This window comes from Hyperolius riggenbachi, chromosome 6 (genome assembly GCF_040937935.1).
Source record: "Hyperolius riggenbachi isolate aHypRig1 chromosome 6, aHypRig1.pri, whole genome shotgun sequence".
In the NCBI taxonomy this organism is placed as follows: Eukaryota; Metazoa; Chordata; class Amphibia; order Anura; family Hyperoliidae; genus Hyperolius; species Hyperolius riggenbachi.
The window spans coordinates 259,236,837-259,249,152 of NC_090651.1; the positions used below are offsets into that span (position 1 = coordinate 259,236,837).

Below are 12,316 nucleotides of genomic sequence, written 5' to 3' on the forward strand. Positions count from 1 at the left end.
GATCAGCAGCGCAATGCACGGCAGCACAGGTGCCACTGTCGTTGTGTTCTGATCGCATGGCCATCTGTGCTAAGAAGTGAGATAGAAGCCTTAAAGTGAACCTCCGGACTAAAAATCTACTCTGCAGCACTGAAAAGGCTTGGTGTTTCTTTATCAGTTTCACAGCATCAGAACTTTTTTTTTTCCTACCCAAGTCTCATTTTTAGCTACACAGAAGCTAAGCTCTGCCCCATCAAAGAAATCTGCCCGGGCATTTTTCCCCTGATGCTGTGCAAAGCATGATGGGATTTCTGATGTTGTTGTTCTCATTGCCTAAAGAGCTGATCAGGAACACAGGACAGTTGGGACCGTGCCTAATGCTCCATGTCCTTTCAACCAAAAAGATGGCTGCCCCCATGAAAACACAAACATTTGCCTGTTATTTTAAAACAGTGTGGGTAAGAGAATATATTACCTATCTATTTTAATTAACATAACTAATGTAACTTAATGACAGTATGTTTATTTAGGCTAAAGTTCTTTTTTAAGGATATGCAGACAAACCTTTTAGGCCTTGTACTTTATATATCAAGAATGTTTACAATAGAGCCTTTGTAAAATATGGGCCTTGAAATGTGAATGGTGACCTAATAAACATCTGCCAAATTGTAGGTATAACTGAAATGACAAGTAGCATGACATCAACATATTTATACACAATATACGTTTTTCTTGTAACCTGTCTGTATTTATGTTTTTCCACTGCAATGATTCAGAGCGGCTATAGCTCACAGTGGGTAAACTGGCCCCCATTTCAGCTCCCCCGGATAACTAATAGGAGGTCACAGAAAGTGTGTGTGGCTGTGAAAACATTTCTGACAGTAGAGAAATGCTAAGAAGTTCAAGAAGTCTTCACTGAATTGTGTGGGGCCTGAATAAATAGCAAGTTTGGTAGCAGAGAGAGGCAAAAGAGGCAGTTTAATCTTCACACCTAGACTTTCAACCCTTAAAGTGGACCAAAAAGTAAAAGAAGTGCCCCTATGGAGTACTTACCTCAGGAGGGGGAAGCCTCTGGATCTTAACGAGGATTCCCCCTATCTTCCTCACCAGAAGAGAACCAGTGCTAGGCCATCCAAAGATCCCACTTGTCAGGGGCCTTGCACAGACACAGTAGCAGCTTTCACGTTAAAGTATGTGGACAGATCCCAAGACTTTGCACAAACACACATCTTTAGGGTTTGTTCACTCTAGGGGCATTTTTGGCTTTTTTTTAAAGCTCAGTGTAATGATCGCTGCTGCAGCAGCTATTGTTGGAAGTAGTGCTGCAGCTCAGGCAGTTCTGATCTATTTCCATGCAAGTTGCATAGCTTTGTCTGTCTTTCCCTGCTGTCAGCTTGTGACTGATTATCATTCACCTGTGTGGGAATCTGCATGTCTGCTCCCATTGGATGACCTCAGTATAAAGATCTGCTTCCTGCAGGGTTTCCTTGGGTTTTCATAGCTTCAGCTTAAGCCTGTCTTGCTGTCGCTTTAGCCCCCGATCGTGTTTCTTGTTAAAGATACTTTGCTGGTCTTTGCATCATATATTGGTTCATTGCCAATATATATGCATACCAGCACGTTTATTATTTTCCTTGTATTTGTGTTACGTGATACATCAGTGTTGCTGATGTATACGTACACGAACTGTTTATATCCTGTGTGCAGTTAGTCAGCTTTCCAGCACGTTTTGGTAGGTTGCGCGTACCGTGACCACCCGTGCTGAGGTAGTTACCCTGCTCCTGGTTCTGTTTGTGGATTGCGTTCATCTCTGCGAAGAGATAGCGAATCCTTCTGAATCCTGTCCTGTTACCGTTTGTGGATTGCGTTCATCTCTGCGAAGAGATAACGAATCCTTCTGAATCCTGTCCTGTTACCGTTTGTGGATTGCGTTCATCTCTGCGAAGAGATAGCGAATCCTTCTGAGCCCTGTTCCCTGTTTTGCTCCAGGGTTAGTCAGCGTTCCTGCTTATGTCATATATCGGTTCATTGCCGATATATACATATGTTAGTCAGACGTTACAAATAGTTTCATTGATAGCTGTAATTGTAATACGCTAGGAAAACATACTTATTGTATATTTATCTGTGTTACGTTCATCTATCTTAATCCTGCTATTTTCTGACTGTCCTGTCTTGTCTTTGTGAGGCACGCCATCGCCGCATCGCATTGGCTGCCTCATTCCAGTCTGTCTGGTTTTGGACGCTTGCTGTCGCTAAGTAGCCGCTAGCTAGCAAGCGTTCATTCTGTCTACCTGTCCTGATCTCCTCAGTTCTGGTTTGTGCGCTCAGCGCTACTTTGCGCTGAGACGTTATACGAAAGCATTGTTTGTGGCTGTCAGATCTGCACCGGCTCTGTGCGCCACAATCTCCTGTTGCAGTCAGTCCTCCCCTCCACTATACTAGGGATAGCCTGTTTCCTGGTGCTAGTGTGTGTACCTCCTCCACGTCAGCTCATGCGTTGCATGCTGACTGTGGAGAATACACCACCAAGCCTTACACTCAGGCGATTAAAATCGCCCACAAAACGCTTGTGCAATGAATCTCTATGAGAAGGTTCGTATCAGCGCGGTTCATGCGCTGTGCGTTCAGCAAAGCGGTGCCTGTACCTTTTTTGGGGCGTTTTTATTATAATGGAAGTTGTAGGAAGACCAATAAATGCTCACAAAACCGATTTATGTGGCGATTACGTTCACATTTTTTTTAGAATAAATACATTGTATTTATTGTTTTCCGGGTGAAAGAGTTTACCTCCTGACTTGCTTCAGGGAGTCAATGTCAATTACAAAACCGCTCTGGAAAAACGCTTACAGAAAAGCGCTTTTACAGAAAGGCAGCGCGCAGTGGACATTTTTGATTTTAGGTGTGAATGAGGCCTTAAAGATTGTAGTCCACTACCCACTATGATGGTGGTTACCTTGCCATCTGAGTCTCCTAGGTTTCGGCACCAGAAATGCTGTAGAACTGATACATTTTTTTTTTATTTGTATTCCAAAATAATGAAGAGATTTATTGAGCACAGCTGTGGAGAATAAACAAAGAGCAAGTCATGGGGACCTGCTCAAACAAATTTTATGGAAGTACTGTATTTTTCGGACTATAAGATACTCCTGACCATAAGACGCACCTATCTAAACCTCTAGGTTTACAGGGCAAAAACACCAGGGGAAGTATATATATATACTAAACCTGGTGCAGCCATATTAAAGGGGCATCTTTTGGATTATGTTACCATTGTATCTCATTCCCCCTTGTACCTCTTGTGTCTCCCTGTGTTCCCCTTGTGTCCTCCCTGTGTCCTCCTGTGTCCCCATGTGTCCGCATCTGTTCTCCTTTTGTCCTCCTCTATGCCCCTTTGTGTCCCCCTTGTTCACTTCGCTATGCCACTTTGTGTCCTCTCGTGTCTCTTTCTATGCCCCTTTGTGTCCCCCTTGTGTTCTCCACTATGCCCCTTTGTGTCCCCCTGTTCCTCTTTTTGTCCCCATTTCCTCCTCTGCATGAGCACAGTACAGGGAGTCCCGACATTGTGGTGGGTTGGAGGTTCCTATTGGCAGGTGTTCACAAGTCAGGAACTCCCTACATTTGGACTATAAGACACAGGGACTTTTTCCCCTCACTTTTGGGGGAGAAAAAGTGAGTCTTATAGTCCAAAAAATACAGTACTTTTTTTGCACTACAGCATATGCAGTATATGAAATAGATGGGTTTGAATACATGAGTTTAGTTATGTTAAAGTCTAATAAAAAATAAGGTAGTAACTTTGTTGTTCATCAAGACATTCCCCTTTTTAAAGTTGATGCATCAATTTTAGATGGAGGAACTGAAGGTCATAAACCACAAGCGTTTGTTTGAACAATGTCTCGGCTGTGCCACAAAGGCAAAATGGGCAAGATGTTTCCTGTTTTTCCACTGTCTTTCAATCTAGTGAAATTTACAATGCAACGTGTTGTACTACTTCTTCTGCTTCATATTAAATCGAATATATAAGCAAGATAGAAGCTAAAAGACAAAATGGCTGTTATCACATTAGAAATAAACAGAACAATATTCTGACTAGTCTATGCCTAAAGTGTGCCTAAGGCAGGTGGCTCCATTAAAATTTTGCAATTGGGTCCCATGTTATGTAGTTATAAAAAACGATTGCAACTGTTTTATGTGTTGTCCTCCTGGGCCACAATAGGGCCCTTTAGTGGACGCAATTCTCATAAGTGGATGTGTAGGCACATTCCTGATGATGCCACCACTTTAAAACCCCTCGAGTACCTGTACCATTGGGAAACCTGCTGGGACTCAGGAGGACCTCATTCCTACTGGAATAGGATGCCAAGGAATGCTTCTATGTTTAGTTTGTGCCCAGGAATCTGGGATTTATACAGACAGCCCCAAGATTGGGAAGCGAAATTAGAACTGTACACCTGAAGGACAGCTCACAGCATACATTGTACCTGCACATTCTGCGCACTTCTTGGTTGCACAGTTTTTTACATATTAATTCACATTATTGTACTCAGATTTGTAAGGCCAATAAAGTAAACTTTGGGAAAATGCACAAACTACACAATCAGTACATAAGAATTAAAAACTGCAATGCAATGGGGAAATTCATGAAAGTATATCTGGCAGTATAAAGAGATTTTTTTGGGAGAAATAACCCTTATAAACTTTCCAGGCACAGTAAATAGTAAAAAAGTACTGTAAAGTAAAATAATAAACACACATTCACTCTACATTGTCTTGATCCAAATACGCATTAGTACTCTGTTTCTGAATCAAAGGTGGTTACACTTTTTCCGCTCACAAGCTGCTACAAAAAACAGACACCAGACTGCTTTAACTATTAGCCTAGACTGCCTGATCTCCCAAATGACTGTTAGCCCAAACTTACTGATCTCCAAACTGACTGTTAGCCCAGACTGCTAGGCCTCCCAACTGACTGTTAGCCCAAACTAATGCTGGGTACACACGATGAGATTTCCCGTTCGATTCCCGGATCGATTCGATTAAATCAAACATGTTCGATTGGATTTCGATCGTTTTTTCCGTCGATTTTGCATACCTATCATGAAAAAATCGATCGAAATCCAATCGAACATGTTTGATTTAATCGAATCGATCCGGGAATCGAACGGGAAATCTCATCGTGTGTACCCAGCATTACTCATCTCCAAACTGACTGTTAGCCCAAACTTACTGATCTCCAAACTGACTGTTAGCCCAGACTGCTAGGCCTCCCAACTGACTGTTAGCCCAAACTTACTGATCTCCAAACTGACTTTTAGCCCAGACTTCCTGACCTCCCAACTGACTGTTAGCCCAGACTTCCTGACCTCCCCAAATTTAGTAGCACTACACACTTCTACTCATGTCCCCACTGTCCTTGTAGACAAATCTTGCCCTGATAATGTGGCTTGCAGTACTGACATCCAGAATTGCAAAAATATAATGTGGTCTTTGAACTGCACATGCTGTATATATGCAGCATATGCAAAGCCACGTCATATGACTGTTAGGAATATAACTTATAATTAGACCATTCTTGCTAATTATTTATGTTCTGTTGGCGATCATTAATTATATCTTATTCTGCATTTCAAAGGATTTTGAGGATCGACTCCTTTTGCTGTTCTCTGAAGATTTAGTTTTCCTTTCAGTTGATCCTGATAGAACTACGGTCATACACCATGTAAGTGAAAACACAAACTATTATATCATGCTGTGCTCCTGTTACTGCTGCATACATGTAAATCAACCGGCTATATATGCAAAATTACAGGAAGTGGACAGAGCATGCACTGCTTCTTTGTTGAATGTGGGGCAGAGCAGCAAAACAGAGGGGAGCCCATTCAAACCAAGGAACACAAGTGTGTGTGTCGTGTCGGACAGATATGCGGGGGGGGGGGGGGGGGGGGGATTTAGACAGTGGGCCTTGGGTGCTGGAAAGTATAAATCCGGCCCTGCTTATTTATTAACATGTATGCAATGTAAACCGCAGCAGATGTGGAGCAGTAGCACCTGGCTATGACGCCTCATTTTATCATTCATCAGCTGAAACCTGATTGCTTAGGACATTTGTTTCAATCTTGCTGCTATTTCTGTATACCTTTCTGAATCAGAACCACTGAACTCTGCATAGAACACCAGACTGCAGGTTCAGCATAACCAGGTCCATCGTATTTACCAATCTACAGACACACAGGAACTGTGCACAGAATGGGGCACTTTTAGGGTTTATATCTGATAATACAGAAGGAGAATTTTTTTTTCCAAAAGCAATATATTTTATATCAGGTTAGTTACTGTATTTTTCTGACCATAAGACGCACCTTTTCACCCCCCAAAAGCAGGGGGGAGTCAGTGTGTCTTATAGTCCAAGTACCCAGGCAGCTGGGGCACATTTGTGAAGGAGTATACATGGCAGTCAGGACCATTGACAGCATGGCACACCAAGCAGAAGAGTCTCTTGCCTAAAAAGCATCCCCAAACGCTGATTGATGCAAAATGTAACTAAGAGGAGGCAAGGCGAAAGAAAAGGACAATTCATTTTTCTTTTTTATCTCTCTCTCGCTCTCTCTTCCTTTCTATCCCCTTAGATTTCATGGGGCAAGTGTAGGAGGAGCTGGAGTAACATTGTTGAAAAAGTAGGAAACCACAATAAGAAAAGTGTTTTATACGAAAAGTGCCCTCTCAAGGATAGTAATGCCATTGAAGGCTTCTCATCCAGCGGTACTGATGTCGCAAACCTCCGATTTTCGGTTCGCAAACCCTGTTCGCGGAAGGTTCGGTTTGCGGAAAAGTTCGCGAACAGCAATAGACTTCAATGGGGATGCGAACTTTGAAAAATAGAAAAAAATTATGCTGGCCACAAAAGTGATGGAAAAGATGTTTCAAGGGGTCTAACACCTGGAGGGGGGCATGGCGGAGTGGGATACATGCCCAAAGTCCCAGGGAAAAATCTGGATGTGACGCAAAGCAGCGTTTTAAGGGCAGAAATCACACTGAATGCTAAATTGCAGGCCTAAAGTGCTTTAAAACATCTTGCATGTGTATACATCAATCAGGGAGTGTAATTAAAGTTCTGCTTCACACTGACACACCAAACTCACTGTGTAACGCACCGCAAACAGCTGTTTGCGCAGTGACGGCCGTGCTGGACTAGTGCGCACCGTGGCGAGAGTGTAGGCCATGGCGGTTTTCAAGCCCATATGGTCGACGGGCTGTGGTAGCTTAATGATAGAACAACAGTGACTGTCCAGCTGATCAAATTTGGACTGACCACAATGAAGCAACGACCTTATTATCCTTTGTGTCCCACCCCCACCCGAGACACTCAAAAAGCCGGCGTTTATTGTTTCATTGTGATACGCAAGCCCCTTCACCGCGGCAAGGTAATGATCATTAAGGGGGATGGGCACATGTACATGCCTTTTGTTTTTTTGTTCCACAGTGCAGCCAGAAAAATTAGGCAGGCATGTACACGCACCAGAAAAATTAGTGTAGCGGCCGCTGCTAGCAGCGGCCTTAAAAATTCAGGAATCCGCCTAGAGTCCTGGACCCTGTTGGTGGTGGCGGAGAAGGCAAGTGGCCTGCAGGCAGAGATGCTGTGTGTGGGGACTGACTTAGTCGGTCATGCAGTAGCCCACCGTGATCCATTCCTCATTCATTTTGATAAAGGTCAGGTACTGAACACTGTCGTGACTTAGGCGACTTCTCTTCTCAGTGACAATACCTCCAGCTGCACTTAAGGAAATGTGTTCCTAAAGAATGTCCGCATGTCCGATATCACCCTGAGATCGCTGGAGCATCCTGTCCTTGCCTGCGTGGACTTGGGAGGAGGGGGGTTACTGCCAGTGGTACCTTGATTGCGTTGTGCAGCCACATCACCCTTAAACGCATTGTAAAGCATCAATGACAGCTTGTTCTGCAAGTGCTGCATCCTTTCCGCCTTCTGTTGAGTTGGTAACAGGTCCGCCACTTTGTGCCTGTACCGAGGGTCTAGTAGCGTGGCCACCCAGTACAGGTCATTCGCCTTGAATTTTTTGATACGGGGGTCCCTCAACAGGCTGGACAACATGAAAGAGGCCATCTGCACAAAGCTGGATGCAGACATACTCTCCATCTCCTCTTTCTCTTCCTCAGTGATGGGACGCAACTCCTCTTCCTCCCCCCAGCTACGAAAAATACCACAGGAACATGGAGTAGCAGAAGCCCCCTGTGACGACTGCTGCGGTTGATCTTCTTCCGCCGCCTCTTCCTCCTCCACAGAAACACATTCCTCATCATCATCATCATCAGAGTCTGACTCCTCTCCTTCCCCACACGACTCCTCTTCTTCCTCCTCCTCCCCCCTCTGTGCTGCCGCAGGTGTTGTGGAAACATCGGGTTTGGATGTAAATCGCTCCCACGACTCCTGCTGCCGTAACTGTTTTCGTTCACGCTCCTCCACAGCTGTATCCACCACTCTACGCACGGCACGCTCCAGGAAGTAGGCGTAGGGGATCAAGTCGCTGATGGTGCCCTCAGCGCGACTCACCAGTTTGGTCACCTCCTCAAAGAGCTCCATGACCCTGCATGCAATTCGCATCAGTGTCCAGTTGTTGGGCCACAACATTCACATCCTCCCAGATTGTGTCCTTGTACTGTAATGATACAGGTACTGGGTGACAGCTTTCTCCTGGTCTAGCAGGCGAGAGAACATCAGCAGGGTGGAATTCCAGCGAGTCGGGCTATCACAAATCAGGCGTCTCACGGGCAAGTTGTTTCTGCGCTGAATGTCCACAAAGCGTGCCATGGCCGCGTAAGAGCGCCTGAAATGCCCACACAACTTCCTGGCCTGCTTCAGGGTGTCCTCTAAGCCTGGGTACTTGGACACAAATCTTTGCACGACCAGATTCAGCACATGTGCCATGCAGGGTACATGTGTCAGCTTTCCCAAATTCAATGCGGAAATGAGATTGATGCCATTGTCACACACCACGTTGCCGATCTCAAGCTTGTGTGGGGTCAGCCATTGCTCCACCTGTTTGTTAAGAAAAGCCAGGAGAGCTGCTCCAGTTTGACTCTCCCCTTTGAGGCAAGACATGTCTAACACTGTGTGACACCGTCGTACCTGGCATGCAGCATAGGCCCTGGTGTGCGGGGGCTGTGTAGCTGGAGAGGAGATCGCGGCACCAGCCAAGGAGGAGGAGGAGGATGACGACAGCGAAGAGGTGGTAGCAGGCGGAGAGGAGGTGGCTGGAGGCCTGCCTGCAAGCCGTGGAGGTGTGACAAGTTGGTCCGCTGCGCAGCCACGTACTCCCTGCTTGCTGCCATCGGTCACTAGGTTGACCCAATGGGCTGTGTACGTAATGTAGCGGCCCTGCCCATGCTTGGCAGACCCGGCATCCGTGGTCAGGTGGACCCTTGACCCAACGCTCTTCGCAATAGATGACACCACTTGCCTCTCAATTGCACGGTACAGTTTGGGTATGGCCTTTTTAAAAAAATAACTGCGGCCTGGTATCTTCCACTGCGGTGTACCAATGACCACAAACTTACGGAAAGCCTCCGACTCCACCAGCTTGTATGGTAGTAGCTGGCGAGCTAATAGTTCCACCACACCAGCTGTCAGACGCCGGGCAAGAGGGTGACTGGCAGACATTTGCTTCTTACGCTCAAACACTTCCTTCACGGACAGCTGGGTACTGCTGTGGGCAGAGGAGAAGGAACCGCTCAAGGGAAGAGGCGGTGTGGAGGAGGATGGCTGTGAAGGTGCAAGGAAGAATGCGGATGAAGATGATGCACCGGAAGGAGGAGTAAGAGGTGAAGGAGGGTGGCTTGTCTTTTGGGGGCTGCTTTTCCTCAGGTGTTCTTGCTATTTCACCACCACCAAATAACTCCTGCGAAGTGTCAAATGCAGCGGATGTGACGCTGGTGGCTGCGGGAGATGAGGTCACGGTGTTCTGTGTTAAATACTCAAGCACGTCCTCACAATTTTGGGAAGTGATGGCACGTGCCTTCTTCTAAGCATTGTATTTTGGGCCAGGTCCGCACGAAATCACAGCAACACCACCTCGCACAAACCTGCCGGTGCCTGGTGGCCTTCCTCTGGGTCTGCCTCTACCTCTTCCTCTACCTGGTTTGTCCATTTTGTCCATCTCGGGGGGAAGCTAGGTATATGCAGTGAGCTGGGTTCACTCAACACAACAGGTAGTTATATGCAGTGAGGTGGGTTCACTGAACAGTAAAGGTACTTAGATGCAGTGAGCTGGGTTCACTGAACACAACAGGTAGTTAGATGCAGTGAGGTGGGTTCACTCAACACAACAGCTAGGTATATGCAGTGAGGTGGGTTCACTGAACACAACAGGTAGTTAGATGCAGTGAGCTGGGTTCACTCAACACAACAGGTAGTTAGATGCAGTGAGGTGGGTTCACTCAACAGTAAAGGTATTTATATGCAGTGAGGTGGGTTCACTGAACACAAAAGGTAGTTATATGCAGTGAGGTGGGTTCACTCAACAGTAAAGGTAGTTATATGCAGTGAGGTGGGTTCAGTCAACACAACAGCTAGGTATATGCAGTGAGGTGGGTTCACTGAACACAACAGGTAGTTAGATGCAGTGAGCTGAGTTCACTCAACACAACAGGTAGTTAGATGCAGTGAGGTGGGTTCACTCAACAGTGAGGCTGGTTTCACAGTGGGACGTTACAGGCGCACGTTAGAGCAGCCTGTAACGCAGCCCATCGCACAGTAATGAAAAATCAATGGGGCTGTTCACAGTGCGGACGTTGCGTTACATTGTAACGCTGCGTCACAAGACAACGTACTGCATGCAGTACTTTGGACAGACTGCTTGCACATGCTCAGTAATCTTGTGGAGGAGCGGAGAGCGGCCAGGCACATGGCTAATTAATATGCACTGCACGTTATGACGTGCAGTGTTTACTTCCTGGAGCAGCCGCTCTGTGCGGCGATTGGCCGGCGGGACCACGTGATGCCGCATGCGCACAAGAGTGTGCATCACGGCATCACTGACGCCAGAGTGAGCTGCACAACGCGGCTCACTCTGACGTCCAGATCCAGCACCACCAGGCGTTGAGTTAGGGGGACGTTATGCGACCTTAACGCCCCCTCTAACGCAACGTCCTGGTGTGAAATTAGCCTTAAGGTAGTTGTATGCAGTGAGGTAGGTTCACCCAACACAACAGGTAGTTAGATGCAGTGAGGTGTGTTCACTCAACAGTAAAGGTAGTTATATGCAGTGATGTGAGTTCACTCAACACAACAGGTAGTTAGATGCAGTGAGGTGGGTTCACTCAACAGTAAAGGTAGTTATATGCAGTGATGTGAGTTCACTCAACACAACAGGTAGTTAGATGCAGTGAGGTGGGTTCACTCAACAGTAAAGGTAGTTATATGCAGTGAGGTGGGTTCACTCAACACAACAGCTAGGTATATGCAGTGAGGTGGGTTCACTGAACACAACAGGTAGTTAGATGCAGTGAGGTGGGTTCACTGAACAGTAAAGGTAGTTATATGCAGTGAGGTGGCTTCACTCAACACAACAGGTAGTTAGATGCAGTGAGTTGGGTTCACTGAACACAAAAGGTAGTTAGATGCAGTGAGGTGGGTTCACTGAACAGTAAAGGTACTCAGATGCAGTGAGCTGGGTTCACTGAACTCAACAGGTAGTTAGATGCAGTGAGGTGGGTTCACTCAATACAAAGTTAGGTATATGCAGTGATGAGGTGGGTTAAGATAACACAAGAGGTACTGGGTATATGCAGTACTGGGTAGTACAATGTGCAGCTCCCTGTCACACACACAGGTAGTCACTGAATGTGCTGGGCTGCTGGCAGTGGCACACACACTATGAATTAGCAAGGCTATGCATGCAACAAAAGTGTCAGTTTGACACACGGAAAAAAAAAGTACAGGATTAGCTCTGAAAAGAGCTGTTGAGGGGTGCTATAAAAGCAATAATAATCAGCCAGGAGCAAGCTAAGCAGCCAAGAACCTAACTAATCTGTCCCTAGGAGAGCAAGTCTGCAGCAGCTGTCCCTAGTCTGTCTCTAGCAGGCACACGAGTGAGTGTAATGGCCGGCGAGCCTGCCTTATATAAGGGGGGTGGGGCTCAAGGGCTTAGTGTAGCCTGAATGGCTACAATGTGCCTGCTGACTGTGATGCAGAGGGTCAAAGTTGACCCTCATCGTGCATTATGGGGCGAATCGAAGTTCTGCAAAAGTTCGCCTGCTGCAGGCAAACGCCAAACCACCAAAGTTTGCCTGGAACCGTTCGCCGGCGAACCTTTCGCTACAT

At 46.3% G+C, this 12,316-nt stretch overlaps 1 protein-coding gene across 1 annotated transcript in view; it reads left to right on the forward strand.

The window, feature by feature from the left end:
* LOC137521462 (probable pleckstrin homology domain-containing family N member 1) overlaps positions 1–12,316 on the forward strand; it is a 124,218-nt gene that overhangs the window by 89,218 nt on the left and 22,684 nt on the right. The window contains exon 9 of the mRNA XM_068240754.1: positions 5,615–5,701. Coding sequence (XP_068096855.1) covers positions 5,615–5,701 — 87 coding nt within the window. The remainder of the gene's footprint in view (positions 1–5,614; positions 5,702–12,316) is intronic.